Source organism: Camelus ferus, chromosome 21 (genome assembly GCF_009834535.1).
Source record: "Camelus ferus isolate YT-003-E chromosome 21, BCGSAC_Cfer_1.0, whole genome shotgun sequence".
In the NCBI taxonomy this organism is placed as follows: Eukaryota; Metazoa; Chordata; class Mammalia; order Artiodactyla; family Camelidae; genus Camelus; species Camelus ferus.
The window spans coordinates 17,537,227-17,563,540 of record NC_045716.1 but is presented as its reverse complement, the minus strand read 5'-3'; the positions used below and the strand labels follow the sequence as shown (position 1 = coordinate 17,563,540).

Here is a 26,314-nt window from a genome sequence, read left to right as displayed (position 1 = left end):
AATAGCTTTTTTTCTTTCAGTTTTATTGTGATATAATTGACTTACAGCACAGTATAAGGTGCACAGCATGATGAGTTGAATTACATACATCATGAAGTGATTATCATAGTAAGTTTACTGAAAATCCATCAACTCATATAGATGCAGAATTAAAGAAATAGAAAAAAAATCTTTTTCCTTGTGTCCAATAGCTTTTAATAGAATTAAAATTAAAGCAAAGCCAAGCTTAAAAGGGTATACTAGGCTGTCACTTTTCTTTGTGTTATCCTTAAAATTTTCTTGTTAGGTAGTACATTTTGCTGGAACTTCTTAAAACAGTATCCTGTGATTGAACTTCTTCAGCCTCAAATTTCCAGTCTTTATACTTACCCAGTGAAATGTTATTTATACTCTTTGGAAACATAGCATGTACTGTAGATAATTATAGCAAAAGTGTAATGGGTAGCAGAAGATATTGCCAAACCCAAGATTCTGGAGACCAGATGAAATAAACACATAACATGTGTCTATATAGATCACAGTGCTAGGAAATACACGAAAAAGTTAAGTGAAAGAGGAACTGAAAATAAAGTTCTTATAAGAACTGTCTACTACTTTTTGTCTAATCTACTAATGTCTTTCCCCCCTTTTCATACATACATACACATACACTTACACATATTTTACGCATTGGCTTAAGAGAAGAAAAACAACACAGGGAATAAGATAGTTTATCCTGTAGTGTTTTGCAGCTTTATTCAGAAATAAGAACAAAAGTTTTTCCACTAAGCTATGAGTCATTACTTTTTAGTTTAGTGGAGAAAATGACTTTTAGGGGGCTGAGACAGCAGTTTTTTGTTTGGTTTTTTTTTTTTTTTTGGTAGGCAATCATACAGCTTGGGCTTTGCAGTCAGATGAATTTGGATTTCAACCAGATTCCACTGCTGACAAAATCAGACTTTAGGGAAATGCAGAGCATTGGTGTCTTTATATCTAATACAGTAATATTAATAGTTACCTCCCTTCCTAGGTTAAGAAATTTAAACAAATAATTAAATAATAAATCGGGTACTTAGCATAGTCCTTAACACATGTTAGGTGTTGAGTATGTGTCTGTTTCTCTGCCACCGGGGGATTGACCTTTGAAGCATATGGCTATAGTCTGAAGAACCCATAAATGGATAGGACAAGGGGAGAGAGTTTGTTTTTCATTAGCTGCAGCACAGTCATCCATGATCCCTCCACACCCCCAACTCTTCATAAAGATTCATTTTAATGCCATTATTTTCATTATCATCCATCAACACAGAAAATTAGCACATTTGGAAAGAATATGAAATCAAGATTTTACAACAGTGGCTTCTACTTTACTATCCATTATCTAATTAGGTTTATGAAGGCTTGATTTAGATAATTTAGACCTACTCTTTATTCATTTTTGGAGGAAAGCGTATCATAAATTTGAAAGGAAGAGCTCTTCCAAACAGAAGGACAGCCCGAATCTCCCTCAGTAGTCTATAACCTCTTACTACAGCCTTTAAAAAAAGTGATTTTAGAGTGATTTCCTGAATTGATTCTATTTCAGTGTTCATTTCACATGATGTCTACAGAAACTAGATACTTGACAAAAAACCAATTAACAGAGGACACCAGATTTTCTGCTGTTTTTAGGGTTTATTCAGATTGACTGTATCACATTCATGTTGATGGCTTAGTGACATCAGCTGATAAGTAAACAGAAAATATGTAATCTTTAATCTGACTTCTTTCCATATTGATAGGAGTCATATGACTGTTATGTTAGATATATGATAGGTCATCCATTATTTTCATTTGTAGCATAAAACGAGTCTTGTTTTCCTGTAAGTATTAATAACATATTCACAAAATCATAGATATTTTAAAACAGTTACAGTCAGCATGGGTTTAGTATTAGGAAGATGTTACTGCACAAAGTTCCAATTCTGTTGCTCATTTTTAAATGCAGCCTGTTACCTGACACTTTTATGTATAATAGAATTTCATACGTTATTAAGTAGATCAAAAATTAATGATAAAATAACTTGAATTCAGAATATAAAACAGTTCAAGTCTGTTCTGATGAAATAGCTTCACTTAGGACCGAGTCTTTGGGGTCAGCTTTTTAGCTGTAAAGTTTATCTTGCTTATTTTTTTTAGTAAAATTTGTAAGTATATATAATATTCTACCAAACAGAAAGAAGTGGGCAACCTAATTTCTGTGCATATATGATGCTGATTTTTTTGGAAGCTAATACCCTCCTAGGATTACTTTACTAGTTTTGTGTTCAGCTTAGATTAGGGAGAATATAGTATCTCCTTAAGCAAAATACTCATTAGAATCAAAACAAGTCCAAACTCAATTGTTTTTATTTGTATTTTTTAAATTTTACCTCAATTTAGTATAGTCAGCCTGAGTTTAAAATAGAAAGCTAAAGAGGCATATTTTCCATTTATCAAATGTGAATCTTAATTTCATTTTGGAACAAACACTTCTATTTTAAGAAGGTGAACTGTAGTGATAAATACCAAAATGCAACTTAAAATACCCAAAAACAAATAGTGCCTCTTTTGTTGTTCTTAAAACATAAATATGAGATATCTTCATAGCATAAAATGTTTTTTTCCTTCAGACTTTTAAGGATTAACTTTATTAGTCAAAAAGCTTTATTCATGCTAAGTTGTGACTGTCTATTTGAATAATTACTTTACTTTTATAACAAAGGTTTTCCAAATGCACTTACCCTCAAAGAATTATTTAATCAAAAGGTTTAAACAATTTTACTGTAATGCATTCAACAGAATGTCTGTTACGTAGCCATTATGTTCCAGGCTGTTCTCACTGCAAAGAATCCAGTAAACAAAACCAAGAAAGATCTTGCTTTTATGTTCTAGAGACAGACACAACAAATATACAAATAAGTATATAATAGAATTTCAGTTAACAGTAAGGGCAAGGAAGGAAAATCAAAGTGAGAGGACAGAGAGTAATTTTAAATGAATATAGAGAAAGTATATTTTTTCAGGCTGAAGCATATAAATTCTTTGGCTTGTATTTTTAAATTTGCTTTTGACTGTTGCTGTTGCTGGTGAAAATTACTTAGAGAAATTAGAAACTCACTGTACGTATTTTGTACACTAATTAAAAAATTTACCCCCAACTAGTGAATTTAGCATTTATAAATGGAAGTGTCTATGGAGGAATAAAATCTTTAGTTAACCACTATTTTACTTTTAGCAGTAAAGTCTGCAGCTCATGAAATTTGTAGTTCTGGAGTGGTTTCAGCTTGCTCCAGCCCCTGGGGAGCCTGTTGATACAGCACTGAGTTACAGATTATTATTCAGCTGTAGAAGTTTTATGCTTAGGCATTTTCTTACATCTTCCTCTCTCAGTCAGTGAAATCTTGTATTTTTGCCAAATAAAACAAATCCCATACTAATACGAAGCTATAAATAAATAGTAGGAGCATTAGTCAGAGCCTGCAGCACCCTTATTCCTTGTGTGTGTACCTCTCTAGTATGCCCTGATATGTTCATTTTGCACCAGCATATCGTAATGCATAACTACTGTTCTACAGACAAACTCCAGTTATTCAAGTGAGGGCTCTTTTTTAGAGCTAAGCGATACTGTGGTAATTCTGGCGTATTACCAGAGTCAAAAGCAGAATGTGAAACTGCATGCTGTTGATGGGAGAAGAAAGAAATAGGTTTCCTACTCTTCCTTAAATCCCCAAAGAGTTTAGCCCAGAACACTGCTGGTAGATCTCCAAAATGGATTTTTATATGATGTAGCATAGTTCAGCAATTTTTCAGGAGGAAAAAAAGTTAAGTTGCTTGAGAGTCCTATCTTTTCTGCTAGTCAGATGCTGTCTGATAAATTTTATCCTGTTTGTTTCATTAATTCATTCATTTATTCATTCAGCAAATATTCATCAAACACTTACTGTTACCAGGCACTCTGCTACCATAGGATATATAAAAATGAATAAGCTGAAATCCTTATCCTCAAGAGATTTATTATAGTGGAGAAAAGTGACTTGTAAATCCAAAGTTACAACACTGTGATGGGAACTATAAAAAAGATATATGCAGAATACTTTGAGATAACAAATAAAACTACTACTATTTATGAAGAGTTTACTGTCTTAGCTGTTTTATATAAGTAGTTTCATTTTATCTTTTCAACAGCTTTATGAGGTAGATATTATTATACTATTTAACTTGTGCCAGGAGCACTGACTTTATCTAGGAAGGGAGAAGGTAGTATCAGGGAAGGTTTTCTCAGAACACAATTCTTGAGTTGATTATAGCAGGATGAATGAAAAGGGTAGCGAGTGGGAGGAAGATGATGCAATGTGGCATTTCACACAGAGAGAGGTGAATATATAAAAGCATGGGACGCATGAGAGAACTGTTGTTGGAATGTAGAATAGGTTCTGGGAGATAAAAGATGGCAGGATCCAGATCATGACGGAACTTGTGGGCTGTGCTTAAGGAATTTGGTCCTTACCCTATAGAAGATAGAAATGTGATGAGACACACATTTCAGGAATGTAACTCTGGAATTGTTTCCACAAGGCATTAGAGGCAGGTTTTTACTCTTAAAGGAAATAAGTTTTTACTTTTAAAGGGAATCTTCTAAAAGGAAGAAATTCTCCAGCATCAATTTATGTTTATTGAGTACATATAACATAAAACTCACATCTTCCACTTTTAGTTTTACAACTACAAAACCAAAATAAAATATGTTATATAAATATAACTTATTGTAAGTTAAATATAAATAATATTACAAAGATAAAATTCAAATCAACAACCTGAATTTATGTAGCAGATCATGCTTTGTGAAAGTCACTGCTAACAAGTGAAGATGTTACTGACTCCCATGGTGCAAGTCCTTTCAGTTTTTAATTAAACATTTCCACATTATTGAGTACTCTGTGATTAATTAATTCTCCCTCTAGTTTTCTCCATCTGAACCACTGAGAAAACCTTTGTTCTGTCTGAGTAACAGTTGTTTGGGAGAAGGAGAAAAAGGATCATCATATCTAATAGGCTCCTCTCTCATCAATTAAGGTATATGTACCCAAGTGGTGCCATCATAATCATAAAAAATTCTAACTGCTGGCCCCCAAATTGCATGGCAGTTATAATATGACCCAGAATATGCTTACATCAATTAATTTATCATCAAAATGAAAGCACACAAATAATTATAGGGAACCAGTGGGTTTCAATTTGAGAAATGCTGAAGTAGAAGATTCATTGTTCATTCAGTACATTATTCATCCAGGGATTTTGTAAACAAGAAAGCTACCAGTGACTTGGGTGGAGAGTCATTGGCCAAAGCATCTTAAAAAGTCAAGAATCTGGGACCCAGAGATCAGTAGATTTTTGTTAAAATCAAAGACCTTAAAGGACCCTTTAGAGTAAGACATCATTGTTTCCAAACTATCTCAATTATGTAATTTGTGAGGTAAAATAACATGAACTTGATGAAGACATGACTATTGCCAGGGGATTCTGTTCAGAAATGCACTTTTCAGCCAAGATAGCCAGTAGAACTTTGTGCTTACTTCACCTATGCCCTCTGTGATATGGCCTCTCAATACTGATGATCTCAGAAATTCAAGCCAGTTTTTAAAAATACTTCTATTCAATTGTCATATTAATATGACTATTTATCAATAGTCATCATTGATAAATAATGAGATAGTAAACAAGAAAACTGTATCTTGGTTTGGTTGTCTAGAATACACAGTTCTACCCGATTTCAAAGAATGAAGGGAGACTTGCAATATAAAGACTCTCCTTCAGTAATAGCTAACATTTATTGAGCAGTTACCATTTTGAGGCACTGTGTTAAACTCTTTACATGTATTAACTGATTTAATCTTCAGAACAACTTTTATGATATAGCTGTTATTATAATGCTCATTTTATAGATGAAGAAAATGAAGCGTGAGAGGTTAGGTAATTTAGCCAAGCTCACATGGGCAGTAAGTAGCAAAGCCAGGATTTGAACATGACAGGCTAATGTCATAACTTTAACCACAATGCAGTATTGTCACTCTTCTTCATTTAAAGTCAGGCATGTGTTAGATATGGAGACTGATTCTGGAGATGCTGGATTGGCAATTACAACTGACAAAAGGGCACAGGAGTTGAGTGCTTCTACATCGTTTATTTCTGTACCCTTACTTGCCGCAATCTAGGAGGAGGAATGAAGGAAGATGGTGTGATATATTTGTCATCCCTAGAAATTGCTCACTTGGAAGTATTCATAAATGGTAAATAAAACCATTTGGTCTAGATAATGTTAAGATCTGCTGCAGCCCAGAGATGAAAAATTTCATAAATATAAGGGGATAAATATTACCATCCACCAGAGTCTTAAGATTATCTAGATTTAGGCTCACTGATTGTATTTCTTTTAACTTTTATAGACAGAGAGAAGTCTATGGGAAAACACATATTTTGAAAGATTAAATTCCAATCCATATCTCAAAGTTACAGGTATTCCCAATGGCTGACACAATTGCTTAGAATAGTTCTGTAAATGGAATGTACATAGGACCACAGAATCCCTTCTTCACAGGGCATAGATTCAGAGCTGGAGGATAGTTAAAGGATAAATCTATTCATAAATCTGTAAATATTCCTACAAGAAGAGTGGGGAGTCAGTTATTGGCATCAGTACATGATGAACCCTGCTGGGTTGTGGAGAAAGGAGAAACTGACCTGAACCAGACAACACCCTACGCAGCTGTCCCTGGCTTTCCTCCACCTGTTAGCACTCAGTCTTAATTCATGGGTCACATCAAGGCACGCAAGTGCATTAAATGATTTTGAAAAAACAACCACTGATTGATGATGGTTGATGGGGGAAGAAAAAATAGGAGCTGTTACTTTCCTACCAACTTCCACTCTCATTAACAAGGACAGGAAACATTATGAATAAATAAAATTCTTTCCTCACACCACAAAAAAGAGCAACTGAATCCCTCAAAGGATTTTATATTTTATCATTAGACAACTAAAGAAAATAATTTCATATAAATGGCTACATTAATCACTGTCATAATGTAAGTAGAAAGAAACTTCCCTACTTCTTTAAAAAAGCAACTAGAAATGTTTTCTTTTTGAAAACAGAGTAACCATTTGTTAAACCATACATACCATGTATACCATTGAGGATGTTTTTGGTATAAAAGGAAATATCCATGCTGGCTGCATCGTAGTCTTTTATAACCAAAGTTATGGAGAAAATCAAGATATGGGAAACTGTAATCATGTTTCAAGATTCTCTTTTCTGTTTGATAGCCCTATTTAATTCCCAAAATTTGAATGTAAATATGTGTGTGTAAAAATGTATATATATTTAATTCGCCTCTTAGGAGAGGTTTAATGTAAGCATAAATGGAAATTCTTTATCTAAGCCAAAAAATACATAGTATTGAATTCTGCCTTTCTGATCTCTCCACATCTAAAACTATCACCAAGTACTATTAATTTTACCTCTTAAGATAGTCCTTGATGCTTCTCTTCAGCCACTTTAAATGGGGCATACTTTCTCATTTGTATCATGGCACAGTCTCTCTTTAGTCTCTTCTTCAAATCTACCTCCACCATTGAAATCATCCATCTGTGTGTATTTTTTTCCCTGCCTAAATGTCTGTCATTGGCTTTTATTAAATCCGAGTTCCTTAAGCATGGCACACAGGGCCCTGCCTCCATGAGCTGGTCCTTCCTTATTTCTCCTGCCTCATTTCCTACCACTTACACCTTAAGATTCAGCTTGCCAGTAGTTTCCCAGTACTTCCCCATATATATATATGTATATACACACACATACACATACATACATACACACACAACACACACACACACACACCCTTATTACCCTCCCCCTTTGAACATACAATTCCTGTCACTACATCCTTCTTTGTCACATTCCTGTGCTGAATATAGCTGATTTGAATACAACTTAATAGCTAGTTTGTTGGTATAGGTATCTTGATATCTTACACGTGTAGTTGAAGCTATGCTGAGCTCCCCAGATCCCTCCTCAGTACTAAAGTTTTAATTTCCCAACTGCTAGAAGTCCTGCTGCCAAGCAGCCCTCTTCAGGAACTGCCTTGACCCCACCTCAGGACAACTTGAAGGGCATTTCCCAGTTCCCCTCTGTTGAGGCCTTGAAATTGTATCAAAGTCCAACTTCTTCCTGTTCTGTCGCTTCTTTTCTGCAGGTGTTTTGTCTTAAGAACATTCCATAATAAACTTCCGGCAAGCAACTCCTCTGCTTGCTGGGAAACCCAACCTGTAACAACATGTTCTTGTTGATACTTTCCTTTTAGTTCTAGATTTTGTGAAGTTATAGTTAGCTAAAATTCTTATGAAGTCAAGATCATTTCATCAGACTAAAATCTTATTAAGTCAGGATCATTTCATCAGACATGTATTGTGCACCTGCTCCATGCCAGCTGCAAAGGAAATGAATTAAGACTTGGCCTCTGCCCTGAAGGAGTTTACAGTCCCACAGGTGACACAATTACATTTGAAGCTGTGCTATAGCATCTTTAGAATAATCCTTTTTTGACCTAAAGTTCAATAATTTTAGAATAAAAGTCAAAGGCATGGATTTTTCTCTGTGGCCTTGTGAAGAACAAAAGGAAAATATTTTAGGGAAAGGAAAATGAATATAAATAGAGTGAAATTTCAGAAGATTACTGAATTTGTCTTTATGATTCTGGAAGCCTTTAGGGAAAAGGTAGTTTTTTCACTTTTATTTTGAAATAAGTTCAAACTTACAGAGAAGTTACAAGAATAATACTGAACTCTCATATACACTTCATACAGAATCATTATTTTTTACTATTTCTCCACATGCTTTAGCATTCTCTATACACACAAACACAATTTTTTTTTTGCTGAATCATCTGAAAGTAGGATTTTAAATACATCATATTACTTTATCCCTTAATGCTGTAGTTTGTACTTCCTGAAAACAAGGATATTAACCTCTGTAACCACTATACATTTATCAAATTCAGGAAACTTGACTTTGTAACTTTAATCTACAGTCTAGATTCAGTTGTTAATTATTCCTCAAAAGACGAGTTTTAAGAAGAGTCATATAACAACATTTGTAATTTAAACTGAAAGTTGTATGAAGTAAGCTACAGAAGATTTCAGAAGTTTACTAACTTGATTAAAATACAGTAGGTTAAGTGAACTCACTTCTGACTTTCTAAGGGCCCAGGTTACCTGTACAGGTGTGACTTATGACTCTCCAGTAGTTAAGCCTTGCCTTGGAGAGCCCATTTCGTTTAGGTGCCTTTCGAAGGACAGTGTGTATTCTGGATCCAGGGATTGTGAATTTCCTTGAGCTCCTATGTAAAGTACACTTGTCGCTGCCTGGTCTTCACAGCTGAAGTTAAACGATGTTCTTTGGAACTGGCTTCCCGCCAGCCAGGCCAGTAGGGGAGGGGCTGCTCCGGTAATTAGATCTGGCTGGGTTCCGCCTGACACGTGGCGTGATGCTCTAGAGGCCCCGCCTCCGAATCCCTGCACTCAGCCTGGACTGCCTGCAGCGGAGGTGTGATCAGCCCGAGGCTCCCGCTTCCTGCTCGCGCACTCGCCGCCGGCACCCCCGGGACGTCATTCCGGCCTGGCGGGGCTTGGGCTGTTGGGAGTTGGCGGTGGCGGCGGAAGCCCTGACCAGCCAGCCAAGGAGCGGGGGAAACCCAGGCTGTGTCCGCCCCAACACTCGACGCCACTGGAGGTCATGGCTTCTCCGCTGAAGCTAGAGCAGGACGTGCAGGGGAAAGTAGATTCATTTCGGGCCCGCATCGCCCAGGAGGCCGAGGATCTGGTGTCCACCTTCTTCCCGCAGAAGCTGTCGGAGCTGGATAGTCGGGTCCAGGAGCTCCGCCTGCAAGACTTATCCAAAATCCGTTCAGTGCCAGCCCCAGAAACCCCGGTTGCCCCAGGCACTGCGGGCGATGGGCCCAAACGGGATCTGCCGCCTCCGCAGACCCAGTCCTCGAACAAAGTAGTAGCACTGCCAGGTGGCGAAGGACAGCTTCTGCGGAGCAACCAGCATCTGGTGGAGCTGATTGAGCGGGTAAAACCCGAGATCGAGCTGCTGAGAGAGAAATGCAATACGGTGCGAATGTGGGTGCAGCTGCTCATCCCGAAGGTGGAGGACGGCAATAATTTCGGAGTGTCTATCCAGGAAGACACCGTGGACCAGCTATGGACCGTGGAGAGCACAGCAGCATCCTATCTCCGCCGCTTCTCCACCTATTACAACACCCGGGCCAAGTTGGTATCCAAGATAGTGAAATACCCCCAGGTGGAAGATTATCGCCGCACTGTAGCTGAGGTTGACGAAAACGAGTACCTGAGTGTGCGCCAGATCCTGCTGCATGTTCGGAACCAGTATGCCACCTTGCATGATGTAATCCTCAAAAACATCGAGAAGATCAAGACCCCTCGGAGCACCAACACTGAAAATCTATACTGAGGACCTTTCTTCACCCTACTTTTCTTAAGGAGTTGGCTGAGCTGTTCAGCAGCTAGAAGGCTGGTTATTTATGACTTTACAGGTGATGAAACGACTGGAAATGTGCGTTACTCTTTAGTGACAATTTCGTACAGTTTATCCTCATACTGAATCCTCTTTAGGTGTAATTTTTATTTGATTTTTCTTTCTGAGAGACAATGAGGAGAAACCATCTGGTAGAAGGTGGTAAGGTTGGCCAAGGAGAAAGGACTGTCATTTTTAAAAGCAGCTTTGTAAAAGATGTATGTTGGCCAAGGTTTCTTTTTTTTATGGCATTGGTGACATTGGTTTCAGGGGTCACTAAAGAAACCTTAAGTTTAAAAGAACGTTAAATGAAGCTTTTCCTAAGGTTCTGCTCTGTTACTTTGTTCAAACCTCAGAAATGCTCCTTTTGCACAGCCATCATTTGTCTTTTGCAAAAGCAAAGGAGTTTAAAGGGATGTGTTTAGGTCTTTGTATGATTCCAGTTTAGCAGATTGAAATAAAACTTGGTTTTAACATTTTTTGATGGTGTAAGTGTGCTTATCTGAACTTTAATTTTCAGCTGTATAGTCTTCCTCCTCTTTAGTTGGACTCCTACTCCTGATATTTTTTTCTCTGATGTGTAAGAAAAATGAGCCTTTAAAGAGTAATAGATCTTAGTTGTTCTAGAGAAATGGGCATCAATACTTCCCTTAGAAGGAAGAGAAATCTTTGAAAATGGCTTCCTTGCCCGTCATTCTACCTTCTCAGCATCTTCCATTTTACTTTTACACACAATTTAGAATGTCTTCTATGTATCCATTGCTTTTAAGTCCCTGCTAAGTCCTTTAAGCTTTATGTCACATTTTTTTCCCCCTCAGCTGATTTCCATCTCCCTTCCCCTTTTGTCTCTTAAGATATTTCTTATAGGCTCTCATAAGAGTTTTCCTTTCACACTACATGGGCCATTTATTAAAATCTAAAGACTCTAAAATGTTATTGGGGTTTTTCCTCCTGCTTGCTTTTGCTGTTTGGTTGAGGGGAAAGTATTGTTGTCTTCTGTACTGTTGTAATATTTTAAGTCCAGCATTTCCAGATTTTGTTTGCAGGTAAGATAAATTACTGCACCCCAAGTCACTTTATGCATCAGAGAGAATTTCTTGTGATGTGATATGATGGAATCCTTCCTCCATAATGGTTTTTGTTCAGAATTTTATCTTTTCTGATGATGATGATATTTCAGCCAGCTGAAGTATATTTATTGAAAACATTTTTTTCAGTATTAGTATTATTTAAGGGTCTTCATCACTCAAAAACACCACCTGTGGAAATTATACAATAGACACTTGGAAAAGTGTGAGTGTAAGTTATTTTTTATGCCTTTTTATATGTAGGAATTAGATTGTTCCTGTACAATTGACAGCTTCATCTCTTTTTTCCATTCAACTAACTGGGCCCTGAATCCTAATAATATTTTTGAGATTATTCATGCAAAAGTTATGACCTTAATCTTTTAATGTATTTTATAGAAGTACTTTCATGCAATAAATTATTTCTCAAATGAGTTTTTGGTAGGGAAATTATGAGGGATTAAATTAATTTTTTGTGAGAAATGAGGATGTATTTCCCTGTGAAATTTCTTTTCCATGTAAGACCCTCTGAAACTAGGTAATCATGCAAGAGTCAGTCTAGAATCTATTATTAAAACTAATTTGTAATTCTACCTTTTTTTCCTTTTTGCACAGTGTCTTTATAAGAATATATTCCTTACTGCAAAGGAAATTACCTTCAGATCTTGTTTTAGACAAGGTCAAACATGATTATTTTATCTATTCGTTTAATTGAGCCTAATCATCCTTCTCCCCCTACTTAGTGAGTGAAATCACTTTTGAATGAGACGTTTTATTTAGGAGTTTCTCTTCAACAATGTGTTTGGTTGCCAGGGGTGAAAACCAGTATGAATCTTTATTGTACAGACTTGACTGTAAAAGCTGCTATGAAAACATTTTCTATTTAACGGCAGAAATTGTTTAAGATAAAAAGCAGGGATGTTTTCTTTTGCCCCCCCCCCCTTTTTTTTTCAAGAAATCTTTCTTAGTTTGAATTACACCACATTACCAGTGGGTGGTTTTTGTTTTCCTAAGGTGGGTTAGTGATGCCTGTTACGTTTTTTCTGAGGTGGTGTCAGTGTCTGTCCAGAAAGTGCCTAATGATTTTTGGCATTTCTTTTGCTTTTTCATTTTCCTTATGTTTCACCTGAAGGAGTAAACCGACTATTTCTCCATGAGTAAAGTGAATTAGAGACATAAAATTCTGTTTCAGTCACCTTTTAAAAAAATTTTTACTCTTAGTTATAGAACATAACCTTATACTTGGGCCTGTCCTTACTAAAATGGATATGATTATGTGTCTGTTGTAACCTGTGTGGATTAGAAAAATTTGTAAACTGGTTTAGTGGAAACTTTATTTTCAAAGTAAACTTCTAAAAAATGCTACCAAGGTAGAATAAGTTTATTCTTTTGTTGGAACTTCTAGAAAGCCTGAATCTAGTTGGTCCTTAAAAAAACATCACCAACAAAAGATAATGCCTAATAAAAGGACTTCTGTTTGCATTTGACGTTCCCCCTCAAGCATTCTCTTTATTTCTCTTATAAAGTATGTATGATTCAGAAAAGTGCCAGGAACCCTACATCAGTTCATGCCATTTGATAGGCATTGAATTGCATACAAGTATATAATGGACAGTGTAAGGGAAGTTCAGTTGTTGCTTATTTTTCAACCATAGTCAATCATCTAATGTTTAAAATATCTGTTCCATACAAAATATAACCATCATCTTTTACTTGTTCCTTCTGCTCTTTTTTTGTTGTTGAGGTTTATAAAGGTGATATTTATTACACTAAATGATAATTGACAATTTCTAAACCTTTATGGGAGAAGATAGATTATAGCTTGCTTTTTTATCTTCAAAATATAAACTTTATAGTAGCATTTATTCACTTCTTAATATTACTTAAGCTCAGCTTTTACATGGAGAATATAGTTTTGTATAAAGGTAAGAAAAAATCATTGCAGCCTGAATATTTGACAAGATATTTACGTTATAAATACAAACTTTGACTTATGTTTAATGAGCCTAATCTCTGGAGAAGTTTCTAATAAAGAAAAATACCCTAAATCCAACAAATGATTCTCAACTTTATCTGGACATTAAAATTATGTGAGGTGCTTTTAAGAAATACCAGTACTCAGACCCCACTTCTAACCAACCAAAATAACTTGTTCCTTATACTCTTAAGCTATCAAACCCTTTGCCAGATTGAAATAAATTGCATCTTAGTACCAAAGCATGCCTTTTACTAAGAAAATATGCATATCCTTTATAGTTAAAGATTCTGGCATTTGCATTTTTCTCCCTGTTCTAACATTATATCAAACAAAATTGGATCTGGAATGCTTTTATAAAGTCCCTACTTCTATAAAAATTAAGCTCTTTGTGATTTTCCCCTTTCTTACAAATGGTTGCAAAAGCTTTTAATAGTAATAATCCTATTTTAGGAAGTGATGTGAAAACATGGTATCCAACATAAATCATTTACCTGTTGTTAGTATTCAAAGCCCCTTTTCAATTTCTTTTAAAAAGACAGCTGAATTGAGGGAGAGTGTGTTTATGTTTCGTTCTTAGGAAATGGTTTGAAAAACTCATTTTGGAATTAAATAATTTTAGTTGTAAATTCTTTTTGTGGTTCACGAGAGCTACTAACTGAAATTTGATTGGAAATTCTGAAATTGGTAGGTCTGGTTTTTAGAACTGAGTAAAATTCTGAAACCTTAAGCCATATGAATGATGTAAAAGGCTTAAATTTAAAGTTCTCAAACTTTGGAGCTCAGAGGTTTTTAAAATTACTGAATTGTTTATAAATTCTTTGGTTGTTAGAGGCAACATTTTTTATAGTCTTTATGGGGTTTTCATATTTCTGCTGAAATGGCCTAAACCGTTAATAGATAACTACGTGATCAATTTAAAATGTTTTTTCAGTTTCAGAAGGACTATCTCAACACTCAGAAATTTGAAAAACAAACTGGGAGAAATCACCCATAATCCACTATTTTTTTAAAAATTATTGAAACATATGTATGTGTTTCACTTATTTTAAAGGCTACATACATGTTTTTACATTATTGCAACAAAGATTATACACACTTCAATAAAAAATAAGCATTTATGTTTAAATCCAGTCTTACTGATACTAGAATTTCATTTGATTGAAAGCCCCAGATTGAGATAGCAATACATAAACCTCCTTTCGTTGTGTCTTCCAAGGATTCTCAGGGCTCTGTTACCTAACTGTGAAAATGATACTCATCTGAGGCAGGGATTATGACTAGAGTGTGGAAAATAGAGATCGTGTAGCCAGGAGGACATGTGCCTGGATGACTGTATGAATGTCTAGATATTTAGATTAGGATTTTACTCTGTTTTCACATTGGGGTTCCATAATGGCATTAGCAATATGTCTGTGATAATTTAATTATTTAGTGCTTATCCCCACCAAAATACATTTTACTACCTCTATAAATATGTATAAAAAAGCAATTACATTATCTTATACTGATTAGATGAGTTCTGCCTGCTTACATGATTTGGTATGAGTAGGAGGGAATCCTACTTCCTCTGTCAACATATAAACATTTCTGAAAGATGCTATTGTGCACTGACATCAAGGCATTTTTTTTTAATTTCTGATTTTTTAAAAAAAAAACAAAGAACTCAGTCAATTACAGAAACAGGTGCTGGACCACCCTTGTTCTCTGCATTAGAACACTGTACTGCTGACACATAAGTGTCTGCCTACCCTGAACTGAAATTATCCATGGAAGCAGAATATATATGTATATATATATAAGCTTCATGACATCTTTTCATCAGTAATAGCAGGTGCTTCTTATTAGACGATTATACATTTGTATATTTTTTCTTTGCTTTCTTTATTGTGATGTCTTCAGGTTCCTAAAGGTCAATTAGCAGTATTTTATCAGTGAAGCTTTGTGATCCCAGTCACTCAAATTTAAAATGTTTCACTACTAAACTGAATTTAATTAATTTTCTCACATGGAGAAGGTCAAGTGTTACTTTTACTTATTAGTGAAAAGCTAGCAGGAGCTAATGAACAGGAATTGAACCTGCAATTCAAAATTTGGTTCATTTTACAATCTGACCATTTATTTTGGCTTTGTTATTCATTCTCACTCTTACAGTTTTACAACATTACATTGGAAATAACAATTACTTCAAATAATATGCCATTTTGAAATTCTTGAATAAATTTATAGTTTCCAGTTAAGATTTTTGAGATTGAGAGATGTACTTTTGCCCCCTTAACTTTACAAGTGAAGAAATTTCGATCCAGACAATTAAATAGATTCACACAACTCGTGTGACAAAGCAAAGTCTAGAAGCTTAGTCATCTTCCGTTTCAGGCTAGTGCCCTTTTCACTGCACCTTACTACCTCCTTATTACCAATAATTGAGATTATGTTAAGAGAGAGTTCCAGAAATACGTGAACCAGAAGAATTCCACAAATTAACATAGTCTCTAATTAGTGGTAGTGGTATATTATTTTATTTTGCAAAATTTAAGAGATATTGAAATGTTTCTAAACCAGAATGGGCTGTAATATTTTTACTTAATTAAAGATTATGTAAAAAAAATCTAAAACAATCTCTATATGTTAAATGTAATTCTGTTTTGATCGTAAAAATGACACTTCCTAAACAAAATCCAGGAGTTTCAATACCTCCAGTTCCACTTCTTCTCAGGAGGCGTTATTCGATACTTTTAGCCATGCCATTTGTGTTGGAGGGTGATGCTACTAGAGCATTTGGAGGTAGACTAGGAGGAGTTTAGTACAAGATTTTATTTAACTTTTGAATGTACAGGCTTAAAATATCCTACTGACCAAGTCCCCCACCCTCCGCTCTTCACCACCAAAAAAGCTGCTAAGTGGAGTTGTCATGGCTGTGTTCCTAATAACCTACAAAACAAAGGAGGAAAGCAGAGAAGCTGTAATTTTTTGTTAAAGAGGAAGGCTCAAAGGACCATTTTCCAAAAGAAGTTTATCCTCTGGAGCTGCACTTTCACTACACTAGCCACTAGTCTTCAGATGTAACTGGTCCTAATGGAGATGTGCTGTAAATATAAACTGCACACTAAAGTTTGAAGACTTAGAGTTTGAAGGAAAAAAAGGAAACTATTTCAATAATTTTCCCATTGATTACATACATGTTGAATGATAATATTTTGGATATTGGGTTAAATAAAATAGATTATTAAAATTATTTTCACCCATTTCGTTTACTTTTTTATTGTGAACTAGAAAGTTTACATGGGCTTGTATACATGGTTCGCAGTATATTTGCACTAGACAGCATGTACTAGGGCTAAGATTCCTAACGTAATGGGGATGAGTCTTGAAGCTGAACCAAAAGCTTCTACAATGATATATTATGGAGACATTTATTCCATAAACTGTAGACTTTGCTTTGTCATCTCTTTATAATAATACAATATAGTAAAAGTCATTCAGAGAGAAGCTAAACTTTGTGAACCAAGCGTTCTCAGAATCCAACTTGGTCTTGGAACTTGGAATGCCTAAAAGACTGGATGGCTAGCATGCCCCTTAAGCATACCTTCTAAATATCATATCTTTTATCTAGATTTTTGGTGAGAGCCTAGAGTACTAGTATTCTGTATTGCTAATTCACGGTGGCTCCATATGCTTTTGAAACCAAATGGATGGTAAGATGGACATCTTGTTTTGAAGACTGAGACACTTTCCTGTTTTTATCTGGATGAAAGAATAATGTACCTATGGTGCTGACAAATAATTTCAGGCAAAGTCAGGTTCTTCCTCAAGGAACAGGATGTGAACACTCAATTAAATCCCCTAAATTCCATTGAATTCCTGTAATACTTTTTCTTTGTATTATTTTTATGTGTATATCTCATATCTTCTGTAGATGTTGAGAATAGAGTTTTTAAAATTTACTCTTTATCCCTCATGGTGTTTTGCATATAATAAGTTTATAAAGTATTTTGAGTTAAGTTGAATTGAACCAAAACTGGATTATAAAGAAAATTATTTTCTCATAAGACATATAGTAAGTGAGGCACTCGGTTACAATTAAGGGTGTTTGTGGGCGTATACCTAGGAATATGTAACAATGAGAGACATCTAAAAATTTGATTCAGAACGAAACAATTTTAGGCTTCTAATTAAACTCTTTTGTATCACAATAATATAACTGTTTTAAAGTACTCCTGGCAATTCTTCAGTATTCCCAGTGATTTCATTAAGCCTATTCACCCTACAACAGCTGCAAGTTATTCCAAACATCTGTACTGAATCCCCATGCTGCATAAGCCTATTTGAAAACAACTCTCTCACCCCATTAACAGCATCAGTAATTCTTTTATTACTTGTCTAACCAAGAGTTATAGAGAAATAAGTCTAGTATATCAAAGAATGAATACTTAAAAGTGACATAGTTTGTTAAATACTTAAGAAGGAATTCTCTTAGATTTTAAGTTTTATTTGGTAATAAATATAAAGACTTAAAACATTCTGATTAAAAAATATTTCATAAATATTAAACAGTTTAAAAAGCATAATGAACTCAACACATCACTATCTTACTCCTTTGTTTCTGTAATATTGGTGAATATTTTTCTCTGCTTTTTTCCCTACATTTTATGCTGTGAAACAAGCACAAAATTATTGAACTCGTTACTTATATATATTTCATAGGTTACTCCAGTACTTCTATTAGGCACCTATCCAGACTGAAGAAATTTGACATACTTTTATGGTTGCTGTTCAATGAAGGAGTAATGAAAAAAGGCCTCTTAGAAAGCCCTTTTTTTTTTTTAATGAATTTCATGACCTGAGGGTTAATATTTTCAATAAGAAGCCAATAAATTGAATATAATCTTTAGCATTTAAATTCCACATTATTGCACTGTATTATAAGAAGTCTTAAAGACTAGTTAGTAAGGTAGGAAATATTAAACGTTACTTATGAATCTAATTTCTGTGTATACTTTTAGAAACAAGATTAGAGTAATGGCAACAAATGAGGTCAGAACAGCTTAATCTTGTGGTATGTGCTACTTTTTTGCTTTGCAAGTACATAAATTTATGTGTTACCTGAGACGTGCTCATTCTGTAAAAGTTTTGCGCAAAACTAATGAACTTTAGCCCCATAAGAAAATTTAAAAATCTGAAAATTAAAAATGACATTTTAAAATCAAAATTTTAAAAGGCTATGAGAATTATCATAGTCAGAAAGGAGTATAATATTACTCATTTCTTTTAGCTCTTCCATTCCTACCTCAAAAATCATTTAAATTTATTCAAAAAGGTTTAATTTAAAAGTTCTACCTAGAAAATAAGTTGGAGACTTTCAATATTGTTTCAGAGTAGTGCTGTTCTAAACATATGTATACAAGAGGCAGATTGTTGTTCCTTGTAATGAATTAATGCTAGGATCTGGTTATTCCTTTAATTATTTTATTTAGTCTCTTTGAAACTTCACTATTTTCTAAACTAACTAAATTTACTCTGAAATTAATTCTGAAATTTTTAGCTACACTATCAGGTTAATGGCTAATTTATTTTCTTAGTTACAATCTCGATCTTCTCTCAGTAATTTCAAGAAGCAGTATTATTTCATTAAACTGTGAAATTGTACCTGTCTGTTGATTAACGTATCCTGCGGATTTATTGATCAGTTATTTTGTGCAAGTGTATATGAAACCCTTTCTGTACATTTACTAATTTACATTTGGAATACTTTTGCTGTTTAATCTTAGTAACATTAGTTACAGTAGAGAGACCACTATGTCAATCACCCATATATTATTCGGTCCTGTTAACCAGGAAACATTATCCTTAACTATCATGAAACAGATTTTCCTATTTGTCATACATATGAAGTATCTGAATGTACTTATGTGAAGTAATTTTTAAAGCCGCTTAGTCTTCATTAACCAAACATATTCTTCAGTCCCAACATGTCTCCCTGCCCCCACCCCCAGTGTATTTAAGTATGTTTTAGGTGAGCCATAAATTGGGTCTATATCTACCGTTTTGGCAATACTAATGTGTGTAGCAGACAGCTGCTATTTTTTAGATTTGAACTTGCTCTTGAATAACATATAAGTAAATAAATAGCTAACTTATGTACTCACCTAAAGTTTGGTGGTTTAAAACCACTATACTGTAATTTAAACACTATTTTATAATGGAATGATTTTATTTTCTAGAAAAGTTTTACAACTGAGAATTATCATCAGATTATACTTTGATCATTCTTTGTCTGCCCACAGTAGAGTCACACATTTATTTCATCTTTGTGATGAACCAAGAAAGTCATTTAACAGTTCTCGATTCTCTTCATGAACAAAGTTTATCTTGGGAGTTGTAGAAATATTCAAAGATTTATAGGACTGTTTCCGCTACTGATCACTTAAAATATATAAGAATAATTACTAATAAATAAGATTGCCTGTACTTATTTTGACAGTAACATTTTAAAATGTGACTGTGATAGAATTGTTCATGCAAATGCATTTTAGGGTCCTATTGATAATACTGAAATAATTATATTGAAATTCTTTAAGTCACCTTTATTTACAGTCATCCCTAGTTCTTGCTCTCATGTAATTAGTTTTTGCTTTCATGTAATTATCTATCATTCGTATAGATTAGAGACTATGTTTTTGTTTTTGTTTTTATTAGGGAGAAGTAATTAGGTTTATTTATTTATTTCTATTTGGAGGAGGTACTGGGGATTGAACCGAGGACCTCCTGCATGCCGAGTATGCATTCTACCACTTGAGCTATACCCTCCCCCTAGAGACTATAAATATTATCTATAATGACAGTTTTCTCTCCAGTATATTCAGCATCCTGATCTTACATGATTCAGAGTGATGTTAAAGGTGTAGTGTGTGCTTCCTGATCACACACCAAAGAAAGACCAGAAGAACACAAGGGAAAGAGTGGAAATTTCATGTGAAGACAAATATGACTTTATTATTAGGGACATCCCAGAAACCTATCCAGGTAGTGGGCAGAATCCAGCACTCTTAGCAATTTGATATACTGACTTTCATGAGTGAATTGTATTTTCTACTTTGAAGATCTCATTGTCGTTTTTCTTGGTGATTTTAGAAACATTTATTTTGATCTGATGATTGTTGGTATGTAAGAATAAAATTATTGTTGACAGAGTTGGTCTAAATCCCAGCTGGGGCCTCAGCTTTTTCAAATGAGGGCAGAGGCTCCAAGATCTCTGAGGTCTCTCCTGCCCTGTGACTCTGTGCTTTTGCCTAATGACATTTCTGTCATATTTTGGTTGACTTTTTGAATGTAATAACAGACTTTTAAGAAAATCTCCTACATGAGACTTGACACCTGAGATTTCAGATCAAGAGGGAGATGATCAAAGCCTTCAAAAACAAAACAAAACAAAACAAAAGTATGAGCTGAATCATGTAAGCCAGAAAGGTATATTCCCAGTATAGAATAATAAAGGGTCAGGACATCACAGACACAGGACCCTCACTACAGTACCTAAAGAAAGGAAATAAAGGAAATAATCTGAGTTTATTAGAATTCAGGGAGTATTGTACAGGATAAGGCTGGAGAAGGAAATTGGGACCAGATTTTCAGTTTATTGGCTATCACATTTTGAGTGGTACAAGAGAGAGTTGGGAGAATAGAAAAATGTCAGGGAAGTTTTAGACTACTTTGGATTATTTTATTTTTTAACATTTTAGAAAGCAGCAGTTTGCTTTCTTTGCTTAATAACTGTATGTTGAAACAGAGAAAGGGGTCAGATTAGTCAACTTAATATCTTTACCTCCCTTTTTTATCTAGCATTCACTTCTTGGACATTTTCCTTGGTGGGTTTTTAAAAATAGTACCTATTTGTTTTCCTAAATGATAGGTTTTTATTTTTCTTTTTAATTTATGGCTCCTTTTTATAATTAGCCTGATACTTCAGTTCACTATTTCATATTGTCATTCTAAACAACATTTGAGGTCTGTGTTTGTAGGTGATTTCTCATGATCTTCTTTGAATGTCAGAGTTCACAACCAGTTTGATAGGTCTAAAGGACATATCTATAGCCATGTTTCCTAATAAAAGATTTACTTGTTATAAGAGTAAAGATCCAAAACTTAGAGAAAAAAGTCCTCCCCCCTCAAAAAAAAAAAAAAAAACCTTCTAGAATAAGGAGCATTACCTTTGTAATATAGTATCTTGCCAAAGGCCTCCCACCTATTCAGAGTCTTTGTTTATGAAGAATAATTTTTTGTTTGACCTAGCATTCCAGGGCAGCGCTCAGCACATCTTATTTCCTCTAGTGCTTCACCATTAATTACTCATATCAGCACTTAAGTAGATCTCACACTGGAGAGTGAACTGTAGTTTAGGTTCTTGTTAAATTGTTTTGAGAGTTTCAGATAATTGTGGATCATTTTTTTGATACTACATCAGAACTCAACAGGCAATCATTTCTTAAAAGATTAGTTGCAGTATGGAATCTGACACAGTATCAATGGAACTTTTATATACTCTATAACATTAAAAGCCATTGATCTATCCTGCATTTTGAGTGGAACTTTTATACATGGATGATTTTGGAACATCATGCACTCACTGGTCATTTGGAAAATATTGGTTCATTGAATTATGGAGATCTTCCAGATATTAACACATTTCATTACACAATATTAAAAATCACATTCATTAATATCACTACCAGTCACATCAAGAAAAGCTATGCTTATCATGGTGGACACAAAGTTACCAAAATTCTGATTTTTGCTTACCAGCTCAAATTTTATCATTTGCAATACATATTGTCAGCTGTTCTCTTTGAAGTGATAGGCTTACTTCTCTTATTTTCAAGAAAATGTCTAATGGATACCCAAGCTTGAATAACAATAGTTTGTCAGTCACTCTTTCAAGTTAAAGTGGGTAGTTCAGCTTGGCAACTGAATCACGTAAGTCCCCTCCCCCTTCCCCCACCAGAGATAGCCATCATGCTTCAGTAGGCAGCAAACTTTTTAAACGTACTTCCCCATTTCATCACAGAGAATATTCATAATTTTCACTGCTTTGACAAGGATATTCTTAATTGAATTCGGCTTTAAAATTTTTAATTCACTTTACATTCATACACTGATTCATTTTTACTAAGAGTGTGTGGCGGTGAAGAATACAATGATTACTATTATAGTTTGGTGCTACTACCTAGATTTATGCCAAGGCCCAGCAGTTTTACCTTGCTTTTTCACCGTCAGTGCAAATTTCGAGAGGGTGAAAGAAGGCAAATAATGTCTTAATATTATTACGAAAATAATTTGACCTTATAGACTTACTGAAAGGGTCTCAAGGACCCTTGCCTCCTTGAGGCAGGCAGCTAGTTAAAAGCTATTATTGTAACTTCCCTGTAGCTAACTTATTTATATTATAAACCATTTTTGTATACCTGTCATATGAAGGACCATAATAGATCCTGGGAATTCACCAGTGAACAAAACAGATTAAAAATATCAACTCTTATAGAGCTTGCTTATAGAGGATACAGACAGACAGTAAGTATTAGGGACAAAAGTAAAGCAGAGAAGGGAAAGGATGTGAGTGTGTTTGGTGGGGATGTGTTGTATAGTTTAACTAGGGTAGCCAAGAAAAACCTCATTGAGAAGCTGACATTTGAGTGAAGATTTGAAGGGGGTGAAGACACATGCCATGTGCATGTTTTAGGATAGGATATTCCAGTAGGAACAGCAAATATAAAAGCCCTGAAGTAAGAACATACTCATTGTATGTGAGGAATAAGAAAGGAGGCTGCTGCAGCTAGAGCATACTTAAGCAAAGAACTGTAGAAGATGATGTCAGAGAAGTAAGTAGCTGGGTCATAACATATATTTTTAAAAGGCCACTGAGGTTATTTTAATTTTACTCTGAGATTGGGAATCATTGGAGCACTTTGGTGTACATTTTAATAGGATCATTCTGGTTGCTGTGATGAGAATAGACTTCAAGAAGGGAAGTGCAGAAGTGGACAGATCATTAAGGAGGCATAGTCTGTATACAGACAATGGATAATGATGGCTTGGACTGATGGTTAGATTCTGGATATATCTAGAAAGTAGAATCAGTAGGATTAGCTGATGGATTGGACATGGAGTATGAGAAGAATACTGCAATATTTTGGCCCGCGCACCTGAGAAGAATGGCATTGCCACTGAGATGGAAAACACTATGGGAGAAGCACATTTGAGAGATCTGCCAGGAGCTCAGTGTTGGATATCTTAAGAGGTATCCAAAGGGATATTTTAAGTAGGCAGTTGGCTATAGGAATCAAGGCCAAGGGAGTGAGCTGGACTTAGAAATGTAAATTCAAGAGTCATCAGTATATAGATAATATTAAAACCCTGAGACTAAATGAGATTACCAAGGAGTAAGTAGAGGAATACAAAAAATGGCATTAAGCTCACCAATAAGAAAGGGGCATATTTAGTGTTGAGGGCAAGAAAAATGGAGGAGTCCAAGATGATTCTAGGTTTCTACTTGAATAGCTAAATTGATATTGATGAGCTGGATAAAGTGGGGTGGGGGAGGGGGAGGAATAAATTAGGCAGTTTGGGATTAACATATATACACTACTGTATATAAAATAGATAAACAACAAGGACCTACTGTAAAGCACAGGGAGTGATATACTCAATGTCTTGTAATAACCTATAATGGAAAAGAATGTGAAAAATAAGTATATATAACTGAATCACTTTGCTGTATACCTGAAACTAACACAACATTGTAAATTAATTATACTTCAATAAAAAATTGTTTTAAAGAAATTGATGAGTTAACTAAAATAGGAAATCCAGGGGGAAGATAAATTGTAGTTTGAGGACCATATTATAGAATATTCCAGAGGGGATGTTTAGTGAACAGTCATGAATATGGGTCTTCAGTTAAGTTTTGAGAGGTTTGAACCAGACATATACTTCAAGTCATGGGACTAGATTAGAATGCCAAGGGATGATATGGATTGAAAAACAATTCACCTCTAAGAAACACCAATAATTAACATGGAAGGTGGCAGAAGAGAAGGCAACAACAGCAGAAACATTGGTGGGACATGAGAACTAAGAGAGTTTAAGGAGGGAAAGTTGAGTGTCAAGCGCTGCAGAGAGGGGTCTGGGGTGAGGGCTGGATAAAAGCAAGGGGCTTTAACAATTAGAATATAATATTTATGAGGACACTTTCAGTAGAATGGTGGTGACACGGTCAATTTTCATTACTTTGGGCATCAAATGTAAGATAAGGAGGTCCACTGATTTATAGCTCAATCTGTTGTATTTTATCTACCTACAATAATGGCATGATTTATCTAAGTAAAATCAATGTTTCCAGAAAATGTTAGATCAGACATTAACTGGCAACATCAAGTATGTCGGAAATGAAATTCCAGCTCTGTGCCAGTAACTGTTTCTTGGTTGTAAATGACAGAAACCTACTGTAACTTAAATTATAGCAGAAACTTCTTACATTAAGCAGAAAAGGAATTTATTGGGGGTCTATGTGTTTGTTCTCACAATTCTGTGGAAGGTTGGAGAGTTCAGCTTGAAATATGGTGGGAACCAAAGGAGGCCACATAGCAAAGAATAGCCATTGTCCCGGCTCAAGAAGTGGGGTTAGGACAACCTACCACTGGCCACCCCACAGCTGCCAGCACTGTTGCCAATGGCAGGCTCTCATCACTGCTATGAATAATCTATATCTCTCCGAGTCTTTATTCACTAAGGCCCGAGTCTTTGAATTCAAGAGAAGTATCTGACTGCCAAGCTGAGGACACATGTTCATGGCCTAGTTGCCAGAGAACTGGGAGAGAGGCTATGGCTCCCTGCTTTAGGCTTCTGTAGTTGGAGATACTTCCTCACAAAAACCACTCAATGGTGATACCAACAAGTAGTCAAGCTATTGGAATGCTGGATAGCCAAAACCAACAGCTTATACTATTAAAAACTAAGTACCAAATCTTAAAGATTAAGGGAAACTAATTGAAGTTCACATGACCAAAATGAAAATTATTTAATAAGCTCAGGGATGTAATCCATGGCTTGCCTTACCAATATTAAATATCAAGAGCATCAAATTAAAAACTTGGCTTTGTTCTCTCCTACCTTATACCTTATAGTATAGGCCCTTCATTGTTATTTCTGTCCACAATTCTGGGCCCCTATAATGTACACTGCTATTCATGATGGCAGCCTGGTCAGACCAAATGGAGGCAACACTAGTGAACTTAGTAGTACAAGCACATTTATAGGCATGAGATTATTCTCAGCTAGACCTGGATGGATATTAGGAGTAACTGTGACCCTTTGGAGGTGGGAAAGAGAAAAATACCACAGACGGAAAGGCAAACTGGGTTGAGGCTGCGGAAAAAGTGCTTCTGGCCACAGCAGAAGCCGAGTGATTGGACCAGGCCAAGGGTTAGGTAGGGTAGGAGACCTGGCAGTGGAGGGATGCGGAGAAAGCCATGTGTTGTACAGATAGTGGCTGCCCAAATTCTTCAAATAACTAGGCCTGGGAGAGCCTTTTTTTTTTTTTTTAACTTGGATTTTTTTTTTTTTAATTTAACTTGATTTTTAAAGGTGCTTCCCTGCCAGAAGACCGTTATGTGTCCCCCCACCGCCCCCAGA

General features: G+C 35.2%; 2 protein-coding genes across 2 annotated transcripts in view; both read left to right on the top strand.

Annotated features, from left to right (window-relative positions):
• ATF6 (activating transcription factor 6) overlaps positions 1 to 26,314 on the top strand; it is a gene marked incomplete at its 5' end in the record, with an annotated part of 166,906 nt that overhangs the window by 89,916 nt on the left and 50,676 nt on the right. The window lies entirely within an intron of this gene.
• On the top strand, positions 2,442 to 11,067 carry LOC116658678 (proteasome activator complex subunit 3-like). Its single transcript, XM_032463853.1, has one exon. The coding sequence runs from the start codon at positions 9,785 to 9,787 to the stop codon at positions 10,523 to 10,525; it is 741 nt and encodes a 246-aa protein (XP_032319744.1). The 5' UTR covers positions 2,442 to 9,784; the 3' UTR covers positions 10,526 to 11,067.